This window comes from Aethalodelphis obliquidens, unplaced genomic scaffold, assembly GCF_003676395.1.
Source record: "Aethalodelphis obliquidens isolate GAN/ISIS:26980383/991018 unplaced genomic scaffold, ASM367639v1 scaffold51, whole genome shotgun sequence".
NCBI lineage: Eukaryota > Metazoa > Chordata > Mammalia > Artiodactyla > Delphinidae > Aethalodelphis > Aethalodelphis obliquidens.
The window spans coordinates 2,320,641-2,345,523 of NW_020837995.1; the positions used below are offsets into that span (position 1 = coordinate 2,320,641).

The 24,883-nt window shown below is 41.5% G+C and overlaps 1 protein-coding gene across 1 annotated transcript in view; it reads left to right on the forward strand.

Annotated features, from left to right (window-relative positions):
- The window catches only part of FMN1 (formin 1), a 300,963-nt gene that overhangs the window by 66,689 nt on the left and 209,391 nt on the right, over nt 1–24,883 (forward strand). Inside the window, 2 exon segments of the mRNA XM_027083792.1 lie at nt 20,559–21,107; nt 21,109–21,302. Coding sequence (XP_026939593.1) covers nt 20,559–21,107; nt 21,109–21,302 — 743 coding nt within the window.

The following is a 24,883-nucleotide window of genomic DNA, read 5'->3' on the forward strand; positions in this document are numbered from 1 at the left end:
GGTGTCTGACGGAAGGACCATAAAATTTTCACACCATCTATCAAGCTATTTCAGCCATTTCAAGTTTGGCCTCTGACAGCAAGCCAGGTACTTTGTAATGTTTAGACAGAAACGGAGTCTACTGCCGGCATCTTGACAAGTGTCTAGAGACAGCTCTGCACGGGAGAAAGAACACGAGGCCTGAGAGTGGGACCCAGTCTTAAGTCACAGCCCGGCTACTTTGGACAACTGTGACTTTGGACAACCCGTAAAATGGGGATCCTACCTTCACCACAGTGATGCTTTGATTCTATAGGGGAATATTTGTGGAGCTCCTCTCCCGCAGTAAGAACAGATACGTGTTAGGCATCGACTGTACGGGGAACCAGCCCGAGCAACCCTGCATTTTCAACAGGAGACCTGAGTAGGTACAGGGGAGAGCCTGGCTGGAGAGCAGCAAAGCGATGAGAAAATGTTCCCGAGAATGTGGAAGAGGGTGAAATCAGGGACCCAACAGGTTGAATTAGCTCTGGGGGGAAAGGGGGGAACTTCTTTTAAGATGAGAAGAAAATAGAGAATGAGTGCCTTTGTGTCTAGGCTATTAATGCCCTTATTTCTTTGCCTCTTTTTTTTTGTTTTGTTTTTCACCTTGGCCGCTGCACATAGGAAAAGAAACAGAGACACCTGATATTCCCCTACCCAGTCTCTTCGATGTCACCCTCTACCACCTCTTCTGCGCTTTCTCTCATTCGTTGTTCCCTTTCTGGCAGGTGCCTTCCCCTGTTTGTAATAGTATATTCAGCTCTTCTCTACTTTAAAATCCCTTCACTTGACTCCTGCTTCTTGAAGTTTCCATCCGTCCTCTCAATGGCAAAGTTCTCAAACGTTAGTTACATGTTGCAGATTCTCCTACCACTTGCCTTCTGCGACCTGTACTGAAGCAGCTGAGACCACAGATAAGTAATCATCAAGTGCTGCTGGTCCCCTCTGGGTCTCCACTGGCCCTGATTCTAGAATGTCAGTGCTGAAATGCTTGATCTCTTCCCCCAGCCTCTAAGACGCTGAATTCTCCATTATTCCTCCTCCTCTGAGTGTTTCTTCATGTCCTTTGCTGCCCCCTCAGCCCTGCCTCTGCAGCACCCTCAAATGTGACTCTCTAAAAGGTGGCCTTGAGTTCCCTGGCTTCTTGTATGTTGTGTTTAGAGATTTCCTTTATTGCTGCAAGTCTGTATCTATGTAAAGGCTTTTCACACCTATTTATTCGGATTCAAATGTTTTCCTGAGTTCCAGCTCCAGGAAAGTTCTAGTTTTTGCTGGAAAACCTAGACTGGGAAATGTCTTTAATATCTCACATTTAAAATTTCCAAAGCCTCAGCATCAAAAATGCAAAGAACCCCAGGGTTGAAAGGACTCATCTCCTTGTCTCCTTCTGACCTCCCCCTACACAATGTAAACACAACACAAAACAGTCTTTTCTTAGCTGCCCTAATTAAAGGATCCACTGTTCTCAAAGTCTGGACTAGAAATCTCAGATGCATCTTTGGCACCTCCTGCACCCTCAGCTTTTGCATGTAGTTGATTGCCAAATGATGCTAATTTTAGCTCCATGGTCCCTTATATACACTCATGCCTTGGCACCCTGCCACTGTCATCCTAATTCATCACATCTTTCCTATATTCAAGCTGTGTTATAAATTGCTTAAAGATTGTTGTTCCTCTCTCTTACACACCTTTCATAGCCTACTATTATTGTCAGTCAGGTTGAGTCCAAGTCTTTGGTGTGGTATTTAAGACTTTCTAAAATCAGATTCAAACATACAGCCTTAGTCTTCTCTTCTACTTTTTCCCAATACTTTCCCATCACCCTGCCTTTTTCTTTTGCTTCGATTGCTCACAATCTGCCCCTCTGCCTCGCCATTCCTTCATGGCCCAGCAAGTGTTCCCTATTATACATGAAACCATCTCTGACTTCCCAGGGCTTCCTCCTCTGAAACCTTAGGGTCTTTATCCCTGACTTAGGCAATTATCAGACTCTCCTATTATAATCATGAAAGCAGAGGTTATAGCCCCTTCCTTCCAACCCCCAGTGCCAAAGCACGTGATAGACGTAAACCTTCAGTGAATAGCAAACAGTTGAATCTTCCATCACAGTGATGCATGCATTAGTGCATAAATTAACCACTGGTTGGTTTTCTCTTTTTCTTTCTCTGTGGTGGAAACTGGGTTTAAACGAAGGGGATTATACAGGCAGTATTTTTCAAATTCAGAGATGTAGGAGAACTATAGTTGGAAAACTATGTTCCCGGGAGGTTTTTTTAAGCCAGTTTTGAAAGTTTATGACTCTCTACTGGGAGAATGGTGTTTATTTCTCATTGTCTTAAATGAACATTTATCAGACTTTGTATGTCTAGACAGGTTATGGTGATTGATCGTTTGTAATAGTTTAAGTGAAAGCATCATGGACTCATTTGAGTTTTTGGTAATTTGTAAACCCTTTCCTTTTATGGATGAGACTGAAAGGCTGAAGGAGTTGATCTTTGAATCAAGCTTAATGCTTCTCATCCTTTTCTTTCCTAATGCCCTTAAGGGAAGCAACATGCTCCCAACAGGACAGGGTTCCTTATAGCCAAGGAAGCTGACCACCCATTGAGACTCACCTCTGGTTACTACTTATTAGCAATAATAGAGCCCAAGCCCTTGAAGGCAGCTGATAGATGTACCTTGGCTGGAAGTCAGGTCTTTTCCCAGTCCAATGCTCTATCACTTAAGCCATACAGAGATTGCTCTGCCGAAGGCAGAGAAAGTGTTAATTGCAACTTAAGAGATGGGCAGAAAGACCCTCATGTATTCCATAATGGTGTGTGGTATCGAGCATATGCTACCTGGGATTTAACATAGCTTGTTTAAAACCAAAATCTTCAGGCACATGAACAAAATTAAACATGGTTCTTTTAGGAATGTACAGATCATTTGGAGGAAAGTAAGGCCACCTCTTCCCAATATTTAATTAAATTTCAACTTTTTTAAGTTGTTGCTTTTTAAGGTCAGAAGGTCATCTCATACTTTTTTTCTCCTGTGCTCATTCTTTATCTCTGCAAGATTAAGAATTGAATTCAGGATTTATGAATAGGAGCTTGGGAGAGTCTTTTATTATTCTCAGATGAGATTTTCTAGGTTTGTGAGCTGTGGATCAGTGTGTGCAGATGGACTCTGTTCTATTATAACCTAGACCCAAACATTGGACTCCTACAGCATCACTCGCTCCTTGCTCAGTAGCTGCCTAATTACCAGAATAATAATAATGATGATGACGATAATAAAGGTAGAGACACAGAGGCTGCCAGCTGTCAGAAATACCTCGCGGAGTGATTTTGCATCTTACCCCTAAACGCTGTAACCAAGCACCACCCATACCAGAGGACTTTTAAAAACACCATTACTGTGACTGGAAACTGTAAGTGTTGCTAGAGGGTTTGGCATGGCTAACAACCCCCGCCACCCATCAGCTTTTAAAACCAATCACACACAGAAATAAAGTTAAATATTTCCTTCTTTATGAGCCCCAGTTTTTTAGTACTGGACTGTTAACTGTTTTCCTTATAGGTATATCATATTTGGATTTAATTCTACTTTTAATCTTACCTGTGCTGTGTTGATAGGAGAATCTGAAAAACGCATGAGAGAAAAAAATACAAAAAAGAAAATGATTCGAAAGAAAATAGGCTCTTGCTTTTACATTTGGCAAGCTGAGATTGGGGTATGTTTAACAAAGTAAATTTGGACCAAGAAAAATGATCTTCGCGTCAATCTCTATAAAAATCAAAATTCCTTCCTTTCAAACACCTCAGCCATTCTAATCCATTTCATATGTGTATTAATGTTGTGTTCAAGGACATGCAATCAGAAAGCCTTCTACTGCTCTGAAGTGCAGTGAGGGAAAGGTGATGGTCCAACACTGAGATTCCTAGTAATCTAAATATTTAGAATGTGAGTAGTTTGTAATTATTTAGAATGGATGACTGGCGTAGATACTTGAGCCAGTACATGTTTTTTCACGAAGGGTGCATGGCACAAAATTGGCATGTGTAAGCTCTTGTAGCAGATAGATTCCATGAGACAGCAGCATGTTCATGGTATGAAACACTGCAGCCGTCATGTGGTCTGATACAGACATTATATAGCTGGCCCTGTATCATCGTTAACCTTCATATTTAGTATTTAACTTTGGAATGACTTGTGTAAAAATTATGTATGCGTTTTTCAGGTAATAGTGCCCCTGTCTTTTCACACATTTAATATGGACAGCTGTAACATTTAAAATAGAAAAATTCTTAGAGCAGATTACAGCCATCTATAAACCTGAGTCAAACTAAATTCGGAGTGACATTTCAACTTTGCATGGAGGAGTTAAACATTTATTTTGAAAACGATTCATGAATTACATTCCATGTTTGATCAGCTAGGAAATAAGACTACTGATTTAAAGTTACATCTTCCAATTACTGGAAAAAACTGAAAATGTAATTCTCGTAACAATTATCCTTTCAAAAAGCGCAAATTACAGAGATGAGTATCAGTCAAAAGTAATATAGTTTAATCTAAGGGGGAGAATGCAGGAAGAAAACAAGAATGTGGTTTGTCTGTATTCCAGGAGAAAAGAATCAAGTCAAAATGAGATCTGATCCTTTCCAAGTTATTTTGTGTGCATCATACTTGAGTGTAATTTCACATGCATCTTGACGTTCCAAGTATCATTAAACATCTAGTAATCAGAACAAATGTTCTGCCAGAGTCCATTTATTATCTTAACTGTTTAAGGCTTTGAGCGCTCCAGATTTCTAAATACATAATTAAAATCCATATTAAAAAAATAAACCTAGATGGGGGATTTACATTTTTCTTAATTCATGTTTACACGAAGAAGAGATCTGTTTTTAAATATTACATCAGATCTCTGTGAGCTCAAATAAATCAGTGCGATACTTTGCCAAAGCTTTCCAAAAATGATGGGTATTGATGCCCTGTGGTCAGGAAACCTCGTGTGTGGAGCTTTAGAATTCTCTAGTTACTCAAAAGGACCATTATTTGGGGTCTCTGTGCTCTCAAGGTTATGAGCTTAGGTGCTACGGATGAACTTTATCACTCATACGGCTGTCAGCCCGTCTACGACCTCAACTGCACATATTCCAAATGAAGAAAGCACAGCTCTAGAAATGCCTGCCTCTTTCTAGGTAGATCTGTGACTGGAGATGTTCTGCAAGCCTGACTGCTTACACAGTCAACCCTTAGTAACTGAGGGATTGGTTCCAGGACCCCCTGAAAATACCAAAATCCGCAGATGCTCAGGTCCCTTGTAGAAACTGGGATCGTACACTCAGTCCTCCACATCCATGAGCAGATACAGAGGGCCAAATATAGAAACTCAAAAAAAAAAAAAGCGTAGCCATTATAAAGAATAAACTGGTCACCCACATTATTACGGGTGCTATTTCAAGGTTCTTTTTGTTGATCAAGGGATTTCTGTGGACCCTGGTCCAACCATTTTGGTGTGTGTCCCAGTGAAGGAAGATTAGAAAATAACTCATAACACTTGGATACACATGGAATAAAACGTGTGTGGGTTCCTCAATTATTTCGAAACGGAGATTTGTTTGGAACTGTAAAAATCCTTACCAGTAATAGTATGGGTATTCACAATGATAGCATGATGAATGCCTTTGGTGTAGAATGTTTGCTTTGACTCATTTGGGGTCAGGTTGTCTGTCAGCTCTCATCTAGGCCCTGTGTGTATTATATGGTAACAGTCTGGAGGTCCACTGAATGAAACAAACTTACCAGGTTTGAACGGAGATGGACCTGTAATGTCAGACTCATGAGTGCTAGAATTTCATGAGGTTTGTTGGAAAGAACGTGGTCTCCATCAGCTGTGCCCTTATCAGCTAGGACATTGCTGAGGGGTAATAGCAATCATTATACAAATCAGAGAGTTTTTCGTCATATACGTAACAGGCTCTGCCTAGGTACTACTCAATAGTTCCTCCGCCTTGTCTCCCTTTTGCTCATTGAACGCAGCTATCATAGGCACAATGGCTTTAGGGACTTCTAAGAGTCAGTTAGGGATCCTGAAAAAGTCATTCATTCATTCACTCAACAGCTATCTGAGTGCCACAGGCCAGGCAGTACTCATGGTTCTAGGAGTGCACTGGTGAACAAGAGAGACAAAAACATGAGTCCTCATAAAATTGACACATTTAGAAGATGGAAGAGGGAGAGAAGGTAGCATGGTACGCATAATAATCGCAAAGGTAGAAAGAGGACCAGGGGGCTGTATCGTCAGAGAAAGCAAGAGAGGCCATTTTTAAGTTCAGCTGGAGAGTCACAAAGGAAGAATGAGGACAGATCCACTGAACTGGGTAACCTAGGAAGCCAAGTGATTTTTGTGAGCATTTTCAGTAAAATGGTGGCAACCTAAACCAGGTTTTTGACAAATTACACAAAGGGTATGATAAAGATGTAAAGATAGTAGGTAGCTGCAAATCTTTTAGAGCATTGCTTGTCAGTGAACATAATAGATTTGTTTCTTGAGGAGGGGGCAGACTCAGGGCAATTATTCTGATTTTTGTTGGAGGGATTGGGTAGATGTGAAAACAAAGGAGTACTTGAGCACTTTTCAGGTAGGGTTAAAAAGGCAAAAGAGGTACCTGTCAATGAATATGTTAAAAAAAAAATTGAGAAAAATCTTGGCATAAACATCAGTGTGTCTTGTATTAATACATAAGTGATAGCCTAATTTTTGTTGGATGATATAATACTAGTTTATTTTGATGTTTATTCTTGTGGTATATGGATACCACTTAATGCAGTTTATTAAGAGGAAAGGTTGACTTTTATTTAACCACATCATGTACACTCTGTTCTCTAAGGCCACCGTCTAAACGTACATATAAACTTATACATGGGGAGACGTATGGGTTATGTTAGTAGTTTCCAGCTGACAGTGCGCTGTAAACCCAACTAGTTGCTGTGAGTTCTGTCTAATGGTATATAAACTCTGTCATGTTTTTTAGTCAGAGTATTTCTTAATTTGTTCTGAACACATTATTCTGAGTTTCTTTCACTTCCCGTGAAAAATATATTAGGAAGCAAGACAGGTAACGTCATCCTCATTTTACAGAATAGGAACCTGAAGGGTGATCTTCAGCTTACAAACACTGATGGAATAATAGGCCTCCTGTGTCTTGGAGACCCAGTAAGTATAGGAGGAAACTGTTCTAATTGCACTGTGGAACAGACTCTCTTTTTGATCTCTGCAACTAAAGAAGAAAAGAGATCAATCTATTGCTTAAAAGAAAATGAAAATCCAAGGCAACACTTTTAACCCAGTACTCTGATCCTTGCTTTGGAGACTAGCTCATGAAAAACACTCATAAAGAAAACTCTTCATGTTGGCCTGGGAATAGAAGATGCTAAGTCCTTTTTCCTTACAGAAGTAAAAAATTTAGAACCCTGTTCCCTTGGAAGTGCTTATTAATGAACTATAATGAGAAAATCAGACTCTTATAAGTAAGTAATGGGATAGAAGGTAGACCAGGAGAAAGGGGCAGAAATGAGACATCACAGTGTTCAAGGCACCGGAACATCCTACCTAACACTGTGAACTTTCAGTCATTTACTCTCCCCTGGCCGCGTTCTCACCCAGCTGCAAGGTTAGAATGCTGCTGAACGTGGCCATGCCATCTTGGATGACCACCACTCACCCCATCCCATCGCCTGACCTAGGGAGAGAAAGCTCTGGAAATTGGGCCACAGAGGTAAAAATTGTATAACATTGATGAGAAAAGTTAGACTTTTATCTTGGGGAATTTGGACGTATGTGTCTTGTTAAGACATAGGCACCTCTTTGGGCGTTTCAGGGACTCATTTCACTCTACTGTCTGTTGACATGTGTTTTCTCAAAAGAGAAACATTTTGCTACAAACAAAATCTTTCTTGGAAGTCCAACTGGTAAGTGACATTTTATTTATAATGTATTTATTTTGCAGTTTTAAACTTGTAGAAATGTGTGCATATGACTTATTATGTCAATCTTCAAGTTGCTTTTTTTCATTGAGATAGAATTTTACATACAATAAAAATCACTCTTTAGTGTATGAGTTTTGACAAACGCATGCGGTCACATAACCAAATCACAATCAAGACATAGAATGTTCCCATCACCATAGAAAATGCCCCTGTGTCCTTTGGAAGACAGTTCCTCTCTTTTTAAAATTAATTAATTAATTTAAAAATTTTATTTATTTATTTATATTTGGTTGTGTTGGGTCTTCGTGGCTGCGCGCGAGCTTTCTCTAGTTGCAGCGAGTGGGGGCTTCTCATTGCGGTGGCTTCTCCTATTGCGGAGCACGGGCTCTAGGCACACGGGCTTCAGTAGTTGTGGCACACGGGCTCTAGAGCACAGGCTCAGTAGTTGTGGCGCACGGGCTTAGTTGCTCCGCGGCATGTGAGATCTTCCCGGACCGGGGCTCGAACCCCTGTCCCCTGCACTGGCAGGCAGATTCTTAACCACTGCACCACCAGGGAAGTCCGACAACTCCTTTCTTGAACTCAGAACCCTGGCATCCACTGATGCTTTTTCTGCACCTATAGCTTTGACTTTCCCAGAATGTCATAAAAAGGGAATCATACAGTATGTAGCCTTTTGAGTCCAGCTTCTTGCACTTAACGTAATACATTTGAGATTCATCCATGTTGTTGCAGGTACCAGTGGTCCATTCCCTTTGTTTCTGATTAGAATTCCACTTTGTGCACGTGCCACGGTTTGTTGATCCTTTAAATTAAGCAGTTGAAGAACATTTGGGTGGCTTTCAATTTGGGGCAATGTATTATTAGTCAGCGTTCTCCGCAGGAATTGAACTAATAGGGTGTATATATAAGAAAGAGATTTATACCACACAGGTATGGAGCCTGACACGTCTCAAGATCTGCCGGGTGAGTCGGCGGGCTTGAGACCCAGGAAGAGCCAATGCTGATGTTTCAGTCCCAGGGCAGGAAAAAGCCAATTCCTCAGTTCAAAGGCATTTAGGCAAGAGGAATTTTTTCTAGGGAGGAGAGTCAGCCTTTTTGTTCTTTTCAGGTCTTTAACTGATTGGATAAAACCTACCTGCCTTAGGGAGAACACATCTGCTTTACTCAGGCTACTGATTCAGTTGTTAATCTCATCTAAAAACACCCTCACAGAGATACCTAGAATAATATTTGGCCAAATGTCTGAGCACCCCATGGCCCAGTAAAATTGACCATCACAGTTGATTAAAAATAAGCCTGCTAAAAATATTAGCATATGGATTTTCATGTTAACATACATTTTTATTTCACTTGGGTAACTACTTAGCAGTGAGATTGCTGGGTCATATGACAAGTGTATATCTAACTTTCTAAGAAAGAGCCAAACTGTTTTCCAAAGTAGCTGTACCATTTTACATTCCCATTTGCAAACTGAGAGTTCCAGTTGCTCCACATCCTCCCCAGCACTTGGCGTTGTCAGATGGGTCAGTTTTCCTCTCCCTCTCTCCCTTCCAATAAGTATGAAGTGGTATCGCATTGAGGTTTAACTTGCATTTCTCTAATGACTAATCCCGTTGAGCATCTTTTTATGTGCTTCTGTGTTATCTATGTATCTTCTTTCATGAACTGTCCATTCAAATCTTCTACCCATTTTGGAAGGGAGAGGTTGTTTTCTTATTTTCATTTTAACGGAGTTCTGTGTTCTGGGTACAAGTGTTTTGTAAGATACGTAGTTTGCAGATATCTTCCGCAAAAATTTGAACACAAATTTGAATTTAGGGGCTTTCAATGTGGAGTCTTATATTAGCCACAGCATCCAATTACTTTCTAAATTCTATTTTACTAACAGAAAAAATCTCAAAAATCACATTTTACAAACTAGTTAAAAATGGAATCAGTTTTTGGGAAAAAAAATTTTCCCTTACTGTCCTAGGGCTGTACTCAATTAAAATAATTGTGAAGATTGAAACATGAATTGTAGGAAATTTTTACTTTACAGTTGAATCAGTTAACAATTAAGAACTGCTGGAATTAGTTTTAATCATAAACATTACTCTGTCAAAAAGCACCAAGTATAAAATTAAATGCTAAAATCATCTGTTACTCTGCCCATTCATGTGCTTGTTATTGAACAATGGGCTATTTTGCCAGGATAGGGCTCTGCACAGAGCAAATTAGCCTGAGCCTTGGCTGTGCATAGTTGAATGTGGTGTACATGTGCTGTAGAATATACTTACATGTATATGTACAAACCTGAATTTAAAACAAGAAAGGAAGGGAGGGAAGGAGGGAGGGAGGGAAGGAGGGAGGGAGGGAGAGGGAGGAAGGAAGGGAGGGAGGGATGAAGGGAGGGAGGGAGGGAGGAAGGAAGAGACCAGTGCAGAGTTACAACTTTCCTGATCAGTGAAACCATTTTCAAAACATCTGAGTAGATTCAGAAAGATGTCAGAGAAAACTTTATATTTCAAAGACTAAAAAACAAAGAAATCCCCCAAATTAAGTGCCTTAGTACTAGGTGTGCTGGTGGTATCCAAATATGTAGGTTTTGGTGTAACCATATGTATTTTTTGAAATTCATTGTTTATAAGGTTAAACATCCCTCTAAAATAACCAAACTAAGTGTTCGCAGAACTGCTCACACCTCCATGGATCCATAGAAACCTGGTTAGTAAGCCGCCTGATCTTTTTCTGACCTGTTTGTTTTACAAATGAAGAAAATAGCCAGAGATAAGAAGCAAATTTAAGGTCATACAGAAGTCTTATGCTGAACTAAATCCAGTCATTCTGATTACTATTTTAGTGTTTTTTTCCATTAAGTTGACCTAGCCTCTCCAATTGGAGCAGAAAATATTTCTCCTTGGGTCCATTACTTAGAGAAATGAAGATGATACTCAATTTTGTGAGCCCTTTTCTGGCATCTCAACTTATGTCTTGTATAATGAGTATGCCTCTTGGCCGAGGTGAGCAATTTTTGGAAATTTCTAGCTTCCTCCAAAGGAGGCGTCCTAGGCCAGAGTCCAGATCTTAATGAAAAACACGTAAACCTCTTGTTTGTTTTCCCTGTTGATTAGCCTATAATTTAAAACCCATTCAATGGCAGATTTATCAAGTGACTAATCCCTGGGAAGACTAGAAGTGGCCGGGAGAAGGTGATTGTGGCCTAGGTCACTTGTTGAAATATTAAGGTAGGAAACCAAATACCTCCTTGCTTACTAATGAAAATACATTCAGGGAGGTTAGCTAGGAGTGGGCCTGGAGTGGCTCGTTAGTGGATGATGAAAGCGACACAGACGACCGGGGATATCTTTGCTGGACAGCTTGGCCTGTATGGTCCTTGGTTTTCTTCAGTCGTCAATGAAAAAGTCATGTCTGAGTAAGAGTATAAATCCACACCAGCTTAGCTGTCCTGAAAATTAGAAACAACTCACAAATACCTCTTCTCAGCTGGAACATGAGCCTCTCAAAGTATGGATTGTTTCTTTATATGCATTTGCAAGATCAGGTGCATTGTAGATGCTCATTAAAGCTTGTTTGACTCTTAGATGGTAGAGAGACCGGAGTCCCATCTCACCTTGATATAAAAAAGACTCGTTCAGTGTCTGTCTGGTTCAGACAACGTCCCTATGCAGAGTAAGCCTACAAGTAGGATATTTGTCACAACCATTCCCCTGAACCTCTTCTTGTGAGCAGAGAGCTTTCTGTTTCATTGGTAAAGATGCGGAGACTATTTTTTCTAATCAATAATCCTAGAGTCTTAGACATAAATTTCGCTTTTAACACCTGAGAGAACTCAACAACTAGCCCCCCCCACTTGCTCCTATTTGATAATGCTATTTAAATGATCTAATATTTTTTTCATTTCCTACCCCTTTTCAGTTTAAAAAAAAAAAGAAAAAGACAAAGTTGGGAATACGTGAAGCAAACCTAATTGGGGAATCTGCTTCACAGTTTCCAGAATGATGCTAGAGGACAGATGGGCCTTGGCCATAGGATGGTGACCCCTCATAGACAGTGGGTGAATTGAGAAAGAAGTAGTAAAGTGATTGCTGTGATTACTTGAAGAACCTCAGTTTGTCACAGTATTAAGGGCCAGGTCTTACCATCTGTTGCTTCTAAGCTCACGTGTACTCTGGAGTGGGTCGTACATACCTCACTGGACTAGCTGTAGCTTCAGTCGTGACAATAACAATACAACATAAAATGCCAAGTCCTCTCTTAATAGAGAAGGAATTAGTATGTTGGCTCTTTGCCTAAAAGTATGCAGTCTTGGGTTTGCTTATTAGGTTTCGAATTACTTTCTGGAAAAATAAAGCCTGAAAATCATTTCCATAGGTATCCCAAGGTATATCCATTCTCTGACTCACACTAAATTTAGTGATATTAATAACTTAGAAATAAGACATTATCAGAATGCTCCATGATTTTATTTCTTCTGTGTCACAAAAGCACTCTGGCTACACTCAGGTTTTGTTTTGTTTCCCAGCTAGGAATCTCAGTGCAGGTTTCAAAGATGTATCTCTTTTACTTTCCCACTATTTCCTTGGATGACTGTCCATAATTATATTTGCTTATTTTTGAAGTATATTTCAGAATCCTTGGAATAAGTATCGCATTTCAGAAGTAATGCCCAACTTTATTTGAACTGCATACTGAACCACTGGTGTGTTTTCAGAGTACCTTAATGAGTCTGCTTGACCTGTGTTGATTTGCATTCTTAATGAGAGCTAGGACTCTTTCTTTTTTCTTTTTCTTTTTTTTTGCGGTACGCGGGCCTCACACTGTTGTGGCCTCTCCCGTTGCGGAGCACAGGCTCTGGACACGCAGGCTCAGCGGCCATGGCTCACGGGACCAGCTGCCCTGCGACACGTGGGATCTTCCCGGACCGGGGCACGAACCCGTGTCCCCTGCATCAGCAGGCGGACTCTCAACCACTGTGCCACCACCAGGGAAGCCCTAGGACTCTTTCTTTACATGGTTTAGATGATACTATGCTTCGCATCGTTATGAAACTTTCATGAGCAGAGCTGTCTGTATTCTCGGAAGTTGAAGAGAAAGAGATATGGTAGAGTCTTGGGTGTGGAAATTATTAGCATTTTAGCACTTTCCCGAAGTGAGGACCTTCTGTGCAGTCCCCTGGAATTGTCTTGCTTTCCCCAACCTAAGAATTTAGAATTGGAAGGGTCCCTGGAAAAGGTTGACTTACTCAAGTTGTACAGCAGATAACCTGAATTTTTGATGGCCCCTGGCAGCACCACTGGGAGAAAATGGTCGTAACAACAAAATGCTGGTGGGTGATTTTTTGCACAGTGCTTGGCACCGGCATGATGTCTTTCATCAGTAGGCACTTTTCCACCTTCTTTTCAACAGGCATATTGGTGGGGACCAGACAAGCAACGTCTCCGTCTATTGCTTGGGCTTCAGGACAATGTGTTCCTGCGATGATATCTCTGAGCAGTGGTAATGTGGAGGATATTAAAAAATAATGAGGATTTTGTAGGGGAAGGGAGCACCAGCCCCTGAGGAGGCTGCAGGAGTTTCCTAGAGCCCAATTCCTAATCAGATTAGGATCACAAATATGGTTCAATCCTACTGCATAGTTTACTATGCTTATGGGAATAGCCTTTAAGCTTATTGTGGAGAGAACTCTTATCCACACCAAATATTTTAAAATTGTTAAAATTTAATAGGATCAACATTAATTTATAGAAATACCCACACTGAATTTTCTAGGTAATAACAACAATGAAATCTCATAGTCCATGTTGTGCTTAGGCCTATCAAAGAGGCAGGGGACCACATGTCTCTCTGTTTTTACGTTTTCTTGGAACTTTGAGTCTAGTTGGGTGGGTAATACAGAGGCACAAGGAAGTCTTAATATTTAAAGCTAAAGAAATAATTCAATAAGCATTTGTGGATCACTAACTAAGCGGTGTGCAGTGTTCTGGAAGTTCAAACATGAATAAGCCATGGTCCCCAACTGCCTGGAGCTTTTAGATTTGCAAAGAAGATAAACATAAATGACTGTAACGCAACGTGAACCTAGAAAGTTCTTTGGCAACAAAGTCAAAGGAAAACTTTTGTCAAGAAAGATCAAGAAAAGTTTAAGCCAGAAGGCTCAATTGCGATGGAGTGAGTTTTCCTTCGGGGCTTTCACTAGGTGAAAATGGAGAGAAAGGGTGTTTTACAGAGAGGAAACAGCATTGTGCAAAAACATAAAGATGTGGGAGTTGACGGGATGTTTGAATCTGTACTGGTGCAACACAGGACAAGTATAAAGAAGTATCTGGAAAAGTAAGCAGAGGGCAGATTTTGAAGAGCCATGAGTATCATGAAAAGAATTTAGGCTTTTCTGCTGCATGAAATAACCGTTCTCAATATGGGTAACGAAGGGATATTTCCCTTATAGGGATATATCAGAATTAGCAAGGGGCTTTTTCAAATAACACATGTTCCTTTGGCGATTCTGGAATGACCCAAGTTGAAAGTCACTGCCAGAAAAATTCTACCACTATCGTAGTGCCATACCGTCTCAGCTGTGTTTGGAGCAGAATAAAGATTAAGAACAGTTACCGTTGGTTTCAACTCTGGCTACCCATTGGAATCCCTTGGGGAGCTTTAAGGATACCAGTGCAAGGGCACCACCATCTCAGACCAGTTGAATGATTATCTTTTGAGGTGGTCCTGCCCGTCAATATTTTCTACAAAGCTCTGTAGGTGTTTCTGATGGGGAACCATCAGGCTGAGAACCACTACGTTAAACAGATAAAAACAGTGTCCATCAAGGAAAAGGGTGATTGGAACAGAGTGGTTTAATTGCGATTGCTCGCTTAAAGACTGAATTTGCATACTGCTTAGAAGGAGATAGATATAGATTAACAGACTGTTGCAGGTGGGAAGAGGATGTGATTAAAAATGAAAGCAATAGAAGCATTCGAGTTAGGAGTAAAGGGAGATAGATAAAATTTGGATGAAGTCTGGAGGTGAAACTTGGGGCAGGCTGGAAAGATGTCAAAACTTTAGACCTGTCTCCTTTCAAATGATATGTTGGGGTGAATGCAGATAAACAGATTTTTAGCAGGGAGGTTTGGGGAGAGGGAAACTCATAATGTTTCATATGTCCTAAAGAACGTTTACGTAAAAATGATCAGAAAGTTTGTAAATTGTTTTGTATACCGTGTACAAGCACCACGTTCAACGTGAAAGTAAAGGAGACTGAAAAGAAAGTCAGTAGGGTTTAAAAGCATTAGGTTCCCTTGATTCAGCCTTATCTGTAATTTCGGCTGTGAGGGTCTGGGCTTGACATTTCATAAAGATTTCCAGGGTCCTGCCTGGGAGTACGTGATTATTCAACAGAAAGTTCTACTCTCTGTGTTTGATTCATCAAGTCGTTAACAGTCCTTCTAGTTATGGCTCTAGACAAAGGAGGGAAAACAATATATGATTTCCATGTGCAAAGTAGAAGTGGCACTTAACAGGAAGTGGAGTGTAAAATAGTGTTAAAAGAATAACTTTCCTGAAGGCTTGATTCATATGTGCAGCTTTGAGATGCCTATTTGTAATAGAGCCAGGAACAGTTTGAAGTAACTGACAGGATATGTGTTACTGAACGCAAGTCAGTGTGTCCGACACACAGCGGTACCAGACAAGTTTGGAGCAGAGAAAGGTTTATTGCAGGGCCACGCAAGGAGATGGGTGGCTCGTGCCCAGAAAGCCCCAAACTCTCCAAAGGGTTTCAGCAAAGCTCTTTTAAAGGCAAGATGAGGGAGGGGCATGATTAGTTGTTGCAAACTCCTTGGTGTCGGAATCCTTTGTTCTTGCAGCTGTCCATGTAGGTCAGGTCATGATGTTCCTGTAAACCTCCAATAGACAAATGCCGTTGTCTGTTCTGCAAATTTGACCTCCACATGAATGGACTCTTAAAGGTTAGAGCCCTGAGAATAGGCTATCCTGTATATTTCAGGCTATAGGCCACATTCCTTTATAAAAGGTGCAGAGCCAGCGTGACTAAGCATGGGCAACAAAGCACAAAGGTGAAAGCAAAAGGAATAGATGTAATATGAAGTCAGATTTGTGCTTCCCTATTACATATGGACAGATAAAGAATGAATGAGGGGGGCTTCCCTGGTGGCGCAGTGGTTGAAAGTCCGCCTGCCGATGCAGGGGACACGGGTTCGTGCCCCGGTCCGGGAAGATCCCACATGCCGCGGAGCGGCTGGGCCCGTGAGCCATGGCCGCTGAGCCTGTGCTCCGCAACGCGAGAGGCCGTAACAGTGAGAGGCAAGAGAATGAATGAGGGGCTTATTACATGAATCACTTTGAATTACTATGCCATGCTGAGCTTCTGAACCTGAAAGTGGAATGGTCAAAAGGAGTTGTGTAGCAGGAAAGGGCAAAGGTACGTGGTTTCTTTATATGGGCCCTTTAAATTTTAATGGTTAGAAGAGTTTCTTACTGTAGTCTCAGCATATTGGTATGGAGTACATGGACATTCCATAGTTCTTATTTGGTAACTCTTCATATTAATAAATACAGTTTGTGAGGAAGCCATTCATGAAATGGCCAATTATTGGAGGGATTTTAAGGAATAAAGATCTGCATTTATTTTTTTTTAAAAATCATCATGGAACCAATGTGGCTAAACTGGAATCAGGAAAATTAGTGAGGTGGCTTGTGCCACTGTCCAGGTAGAGAAGGACCCAGTGAAGAGTTGAGGCAGTGGGGGTAGACGGAAAGGAATGAATCAGAGAAATTAATGAAACTCATTGGTAAGTAATATGTTGGGAATGAGAGAGAGCAAGGAATCCAGCATGATATCCAGGTTTCTGGATGTGACGGGTTGGGAGGACGATGATGCTATTAATTGCAAAGAAGAATTTCAGAGGAGGAGGCAATTGAGGTTTGACAATCCTGAGTTCATTTTCAGACGTGTTGAGTCTGAGGTGGCTGATTAAGAATATTCAGCTAGAACAGTTCCACAGAATAGTTGGAATTATTATGGCTTTTAAGATACCAATTTGGAAGTTGCAGTATATAGTCAATGAGTGTAATTTACCTCATGAGCACACAAGATGACCGAGAGAGATTGTGTCGTGTGAGAAGGATGAAATGTCAAGGGACATACCTGGAGAACAACGTTTGAGGGATGACTGGAGGAAAAGGAGTCCACAGATTGACTGGAGAGAGCCAAGAAATAGGAAGAAAATTGCGGTGGGTGGAGAGGGTATCGAAGTTCAGGGAAGCAGAGAGAATTCCAAGGCAAGGCGGCAGTCAAGTTTAACAGTGCAGCTGAGAGGGCAGAAATCACTGAAAAGTGCTGAGCAGACGTAACACTGAAATCATGGAGTTTCAAGAAGATAGTGGGGGCAGAAACCAGTTGTCATCGGTTAAAAGAAGCATGGATAAGAAAATAGATGCAGCGAGAGTTGTGTGTTTTCTTAAAAAAAACAAAACAAGACAAAACTCTGTTGTGAAGAAAAAGAGGTAGTGTGAGAAAGAAAGGGCGACAGCTAGAAGGGATTAAAAAAGGATTTCGACATCTTTAGTTTTGCTTTAGATGGATAGAGCATGGGGCTGGGGAACATGCTGAGAGTCGAAGGCACGTGATGTGTCAGGCAGCAAAGAGACAAAATAGTAATGACAGCAAACTTCTACAGCACCTCCTGTGTTCCCAACACTCCTCTATATGTAGTTTTACATGTATTAACTCGTCTACTTCGCATAACTGCCTTGCAGGGTAGGTTCTGTTATTACCGCCATTTTCCTTATAAGAAAACCGAGGGATAGAGAGGTTAAGTAACCTAACCAGTTTGTGCTCTACCCACCACACTAAGCAAATGAATTACAGAGCCGCCAGAATGGTACATATAGATGTGTACAGCAGATGCAGAAGGTCATTGGTTGAGAGGTGGAAGGCAGGAGAGGTGGGGTGCTTTGTGTAGATACAGTCCAGTTGTGTGATAAAAGGAAAGTTTTTCTGTGGAACATGCCTTTGCAACTTTTTCATATTATTAAGAAGTTGAAGATTAAGTGAAATTATTGGCTCATCAATATTACCTGACTGTTAACCTGCTTGGAAGAAGGTTAGTCGGGAACAACATTCAAGATTTAGTTTGCTGTGGCAGAACTAAACTAGCTGCTAAAATGAAATTCAAATATGCGTGATCATTCAGCCTGGGAATCAGGGCTGGAATGTGGCTGGAGGTGGGCAGGGGCGGCAGAGGGAGATGGAGATGGGTAGGGCATCCAAACAGAGGTCATCTTGATCTCAGAGTTGAATGAAGCTTGAAAGTACTTTCAGCCATTTGATTGTAGAACTCGTGAAAGATTGGGTCAACTTTTGTATTTGTAGTACGTTGTTCATCCTGACTGCGTAAGCTTTTCCTAGTTTTATGCCTGTCACTCCACAAAGGTGACATTGTTTGGAAATTTTGAAGAATGTTTAGAAATCTGTTAGTCTCTTACTCTAATAGTATCCTTAGCAACAGTAACTAGCAGTAATATTTATTCAGAACTAGTGTTCCAGGCATAATGCCTGCCGCTTTACAGGAACTATTTCATTTTACCTTTATAAAAACGCTAGAGATGGTCTACTACTTTCCTCATTATACACTTGAGGAAACTCAGGCTTGAAGACACAGAGTTCCGTGCCCAAGGACATAGAGCTAGCAACTGGCTAAACCAGGATGTGAACCAGGTGGTTTGAATCCAGAACTCAGGTGCTGCTTAACCCTCTGTGTTGCAAAGAAATAGATGGTACCCTGAACTTGCCAATTTTTTCAGAGTTGGATCGCAGCTGCCGTGTCCACATGTGAGAAGTTCAGCTTTAGAAAAACCTGTCTCTAGTTCTTCTGACCACAGTTATTTGGGGGTTGGTTTATGAAGCAAAAGGTGAAACTAGTAAAAATACAGTTAAAAGTTATCTTAATGAAGATGGAGAATTTTCCTGTGTCATGACCTTGACTGACTTAGGCCACTGAAAATATTTCTTTACCTTTTTAATGTAAAACGGACCTGTACTTATATACCCGTTGGTGTTCTAGACATTTGTGGGCTGAAATTACAGTGAAGAAAGTCTTATTAGCCATAGGGAAGACTCTTGGGACAATGACGGAATATAACTATTGCAGTTTTTTTTTTTTTAATAAATTTATTTATGGCTGCATTGGGTCTTCAGTTGCTGCACGCAGGCTTTCTTTAGTTGCAGTGAGAGGGCTAATCTTCGTTGTGGTGCGTGGACTTCTCATTGTGGTGGCTTCTCTTGTTGTGGAGCACGGGCTGCAGGCACGCGGGCTTCCGTAGTTGTGTCACACGGGCTCAGTAGTTGTGGTTCGCAGGCTCTAGAGCACAGGCTCAGTAGTTGTGGCGCACGGGCTTAGTTGCTCCGCGGCATGTGGGATCTTCCTGGACCAGGTCTCGAACCCATGTCCCCTGCATTGGCAGGCGGATTCTTAACCACTGCGCCACCAGGGAAGCCCTGTTGCAGTGTTTTTTATCCATCCATCTCATCAGTAGTGGGTACTTGCCATTTTAGCTGCTGGGATACAGAAATAAAGGCAGATACTGTCCCTGATTTCTTCTTGTGGAGTTTGTAGTCTGATGGGGAAGGCAGAAATTAAATAAATTCACCAAAAATGTTTAATTACTGCTAAATTGGATTTTGGAAAAACTCAAACATAAAATTGTAAATTTGACTGCCTCCTAGTTAACTGTAGTAGGCTGAATGGCTTTGAATGCTAGGAAATGGACTAGTTAATAGCCAAGAGTACGCCAGTTTGTGCTGATAAGTGAAAAACTATAGACTCAAGGTATTGACATAACTGAGAAGATGAGCATTAAAAAGGCTGGCTTCGTATAAACTATAGTTGAAAATATAGAGTATGTGGAAGAGAAAAAAGCAAACCTTAATAAGTTCATTTTCTATGCATTTATTACTAAATTATGAATGATTATAAAACAGACTCAAATACTGATCATGGGCAGCTTTGATATGGAAACTTTAAAAAAAATGCACACGCATCATAGCTTCTTCTTGAATCTTTTCTTTCTGCTGTGTTGGCCTGGAAACCCTGGAGGTGAGACATTCTATGGAAAACTGTGAGAACTGCAGCTCCTAGCCAAAAGTATCTCTGAACCTTTTTTTTTGTTCTTTTTCCAAAACCAAAAGTAATAACAGATAGATCCAGGCATGTTCAAATCTTTATTAAAAGTTTTGTTTTGCATTTGATATTAAAACCAATGAAAATTCTTAGACGACAGTTTTACTCTTAATCCATGGTTATTGTTCCCTGTGAGCTCAGGTTGGATGAAATTATGCTTTTACTCCAACTGTTTAAGTCCTTGGAAAATTCACAAGGTGGAATTTACACCCTGTTGGATTCTCAGAAGAACGTCTCTGTCTTTCCCTGTGTTCATGCGGACTTGTGCTATGGTGGTGTGGGGATGCTATTGGAATATTTTATTTCTGATCATTGTTTTTGATGAATTTTTTGCTTTCTTTCCCACTGATATCTCTACAGGCTCAGTTCGAACTTCAAGCCTTTCATATCCGGGGTGAGCATGCGGTGATAACAGCGAGACTAGAAGAAACCATTGAAAATCTCAAATACGAGATAGAACACCGATGGCGAGGAGGATGTGAAGAGATGAGGGATGTGTGTGTCTCCACCGACGATGACTGCCCTCCAAAGGCTTTCAGAAATGTGTGCATCCAGACAGACAGAGAGACTTTCCTCAAACCCTGCGAAGGTGAAGACAGGACAACCAGAAGTAACCAAATAATACCCAGAAAGCTGAATATCTCCTCTTTAAGCCAACTCTCTCCCCCAAATGACAGCAGAGACACCAGTGTACCGCTTCAATCTGCGGAAAGCATCCCATCGAGTCAGCAGAAGGCAACGCCTCCCGCTCCCCCTCCCCCTCCCGCACCACCCCTACTGGCAGCCATCCCTCCCCCTCCTCCCCTCCCACCCGCACTTGGACCTTTGCCACTGGCACCTCCGCCACCACCTGTGAATACTGGACCTCCCCCACCTCCGCCACCTCCTCTGCCTCCAAGTGCTGGACCTCCCCCCCCCCCCCCCCCCCCCCCCACTTCCTCACTCCACCGCTCCGCCACCCCCAGGACCTGTGCCTCCACCTCCCCCTGGACTCTTCTTCGGAGTCAACCCTTCTGCTAGCCAGTGTCCTCGGAAGCCAGCCGTCGAACCCAGTTGTCCCATGAAGCCTTTGTACTGGACTAGGATACAAATAAGTGATAAGAGGTAAGCTCAACTCCCCTGGCCCATTCTCAGCTTGTGAATTTGCAGGATTTTGGACAAGTGATGTTGTATTCCTGTTGGTTCAGCATCTTTGTAGTGTGGCACTCGTTCTCAGATGTGGTAGTGAATGCCTTGGATAAACAAGGCTGGAATGTTTTGAGGAGAATGTCTCCACTAGGTCTTCTCTGTGTTCTGTATGGATTGATGCTGGAAGAAACGACGTGTTCTGTGTCAGACCCTTCTCGAAGGTACATATTCCATTTCCCAGACTAGAGAAGAGCCCAGGGCTCTCCAGCATCTCTGCAATTAGTGAGTAATCACAAAGACATTGAGCCTGATTCTATACTTCAGGTTCACTGAAGAGTTTTAGATTATCTGTCTTGTCTTTAGATGGTATCATCAACCCTATAATGTGTATATTCAACAGGTAGGTGTAATTTTTCAATTTTTATTAAAAGAACTGGACATAGTTGAATCATTAGCTCTTTAGGTCAGAGAGGAGTCTTAAAATATCAACTCTCTCTGCTTGAACTCTGTTACCCCTCGCTACTGAGTGCCCTCACATCTTTATACCTTGTTGCCCTCCAGAGAAAGTGCCGGTGGGTAGGTGGCTAAAAAGCATCTTCCACTTGCATAGGTTGTTAAAGTGGGTCTGTAAGGCAGCAAGAGATGGTTGCTTGGAAATTTCCATTCAAACAGATCTGATCAGATTTCTTGTGCCTCATTTTGGAAAGCATCAAAAGGACAATGAAAAAGATGTTGAGTTGCTTCTTGACTACTCTCTAGGTGCGAAGTTCATTGTTTGCAAAGAACAGCAAATATAGAACAGATTTTTACATTTAAATTTTTGAACTTAATTCGCAAAATCAAGATGTGGTGGTGAATTTTTCTATTTCTATAACATTTCGCTTGGGGAAGGCAGTATACTGAACAAAATAAACTGCAATTCACAGTGAGAAACCAACTAGAAATCACTCTAGGAGGGGTGGGGCACACCTTGACACTAAGCATATGGTGAACTAAGTTGATTGTATACTTCATATTTGGTCTCTTTCCTCTCACCAAAATTAAGGGCGAATTTATTTATTTGATAAATTTATTTATTTATTATATTTAAATATAATACTCTATATTTACATTTCCCAAATGAGTGGTTAAAAAACCATTTCAGATGGTCCTGAAATAGCTCCTACCATTAACTAAAGTACTAGTATTCCCATTCAAGACTCAGATGTCATTTCCTAAGAAATAATTTCTCAGTGTATTTATTTGCAGCCATGTTCTCTTATTAGTGTTCTCAAATTAATGCGCAGCCATTCCAGGGTGATGAAGCCCACCTGTCAGCCCTGGCAGCATGTGTTCTGAGGGCACACGGAGCTGTTCCACACCTGGGTCTCACTAGCCTGCCTCAGCTTCATTCCCATAAGACTTCATGGGCAAACAATAACCTAGACCATACCAGTGTTGTAACAGTAACCACTGGGAGATGTGGGCCCTTCATCCACCGTTTAAGACAACAAAGACAAGCTGGAGATAATCATTGTAGTTTTCTCTCCTTACATAGTTGACCATTTTGAGAAAGAGGACAATTGAATGCTCAAGCTCTTATTAGTTTCGCCATGAACGTAGGGGCTTCAGTTTTGCGATGGGTTGAATTGCCTCCCCGCAAATTGATTTGCCAGTGCCCTAATCCCCAGTATCTCAGACTGTGACCTTATTTGGAAATAGGACTATTGCAGATGTGATTAGTTAGGTTGAGATGACCTCAGGCTGGAGTAGGGCGGGCCTCTAATCCAAAATGACTGGTGTTCTTATAAAAAGGGGAAATGTGGACACTGCCAGGGGCGGAGGGAGAACGGCATGTGGAGTTTGGAGTCCTGCCACCACCAGGGATTGCATTTTGAGCAAAATGAAAAGTAGACGGATGTTCCAACTTTCCTGACCTGGGACATCAGGAGAGCCCTGCTTGGTGAACATGTCAGCCTCGAGCCTGAGTTCCAGGCACAGGGGTTTAGTCTCTGTTTTTATGGGTCCATCAAAATGTTTTTGTACCTCAGAGCATGAATACGTCTTTTAAACTGACATGGTCTGAAGACCCTGTGTACTATTTATTCATTATGGACAAAAGTAAAATTATCTGGGTTGTGTTCTTTGACAGGAGATGATATTTTGTACAGCCAGAGGGGTAAGCACTTCGTGTAATGAGCACATAATCAATTTTGGTCTTGGTCTTCTGGGGAACTAAGAATAAAATATGAATTTTCTCTAGTATACACACACTGCCTCTCATCCACTTGGATTGCTTTTGACTACGAACATGGTTTTTAACTTTTGCCATTCTGCTTTCTTTGATGTCTGTTTTCTGGTTTCTAGAATAGGGAAAAGCCATTTAGTTTAAAAAAATTTTAGGAAGAAAGAAATCCTCATCTGTCTACCTTTTCATCTTCCTAATAAGTATCTTCCTGTTGAGAAATTATCTTCTCCTCCACCCCCTGCGCGCTCCTCCCTGCTCACTCCCGCGTCTGTCCCCTCCCACCTCTTCCCCCACCTCCTCCTCCTGCCTTCCTCTTCCTCTTCTTTGGAGCTCAAACTGTGTGTTCAGTGGTCAGAAAAGAGCTGGCCATGATGGCATGTGGTCCATTGTGAGCAAGTCCTTGTTACTGCCCCACCAGCCCAGTTGCCCCCAACCCGCTGTAGAGGTGGTATTCCAAAATTCTGTTACTCATTTTTGGAAATGCCTTTTCCCATAGAAACAGTGTTGTAGATGGTGATGAGGTGTTCAACCTGACTGCCAAAGCCTATTTACTTCAGAATATAAGTGGGTTATAGCACTAGTCCTACTGACCTGAGCTCAGAGTCCTTGGAGGGGGAGCCAAGCGGTACAGGTGCAGGAGATGGGGGGATGGGTCTGAATAATCTCCTTTGTGGGTCACATCACCTCCCTCTAGGCATCCTCTCCTCTGCTTCCCAGAACCTTCCTGAGGCCCAGACCAGCAGCTCTGAGGCTGCATGCTCCAGAGTTTCCTGGCTCTCTTCTCCCACCAAGATCCCCTTTCCCAAGTGCAGCTGAGAAAAGCATTTAACATTAAAGGTGTTCATGTTTCGAATTGAAGTTAAGGGGGGTGGCGGGGAGAGAGGGGCAGTGCTGAGGAAGGAGCGCATAGATGGATGTACCTCACTGGAAATGTTCTAGCCCTTGGATGATGATTTCACAGGTATTCATCATACTGTTATACATTATAACTTACATATGTCACATATATGTTCTTAAATGCCTCAAATATTATATTAGAAAAATTATAATTAAAAAAAAAAGTGGAGAGAAGCAAACGTTCAGTTTTGTTATGGGCCAGAACCCAAATGTCATATTTCACAGCAAAGGCAGACACATAGCAAAATGTGAACACTCAGATCTGAAAAGCCAGTGTTGCCAACTGCTTCAAATATGAAAAATTGTCAAAGCGGCGGGCAGGTGGGGATGGTGGTGTGATGAATTGGGCAATTGGGACTGACATGTATACACTGATGTGTATAAAATGGATGACTAATAAGGACCTGCTGTATAAAAAAATAAATTAAATAAA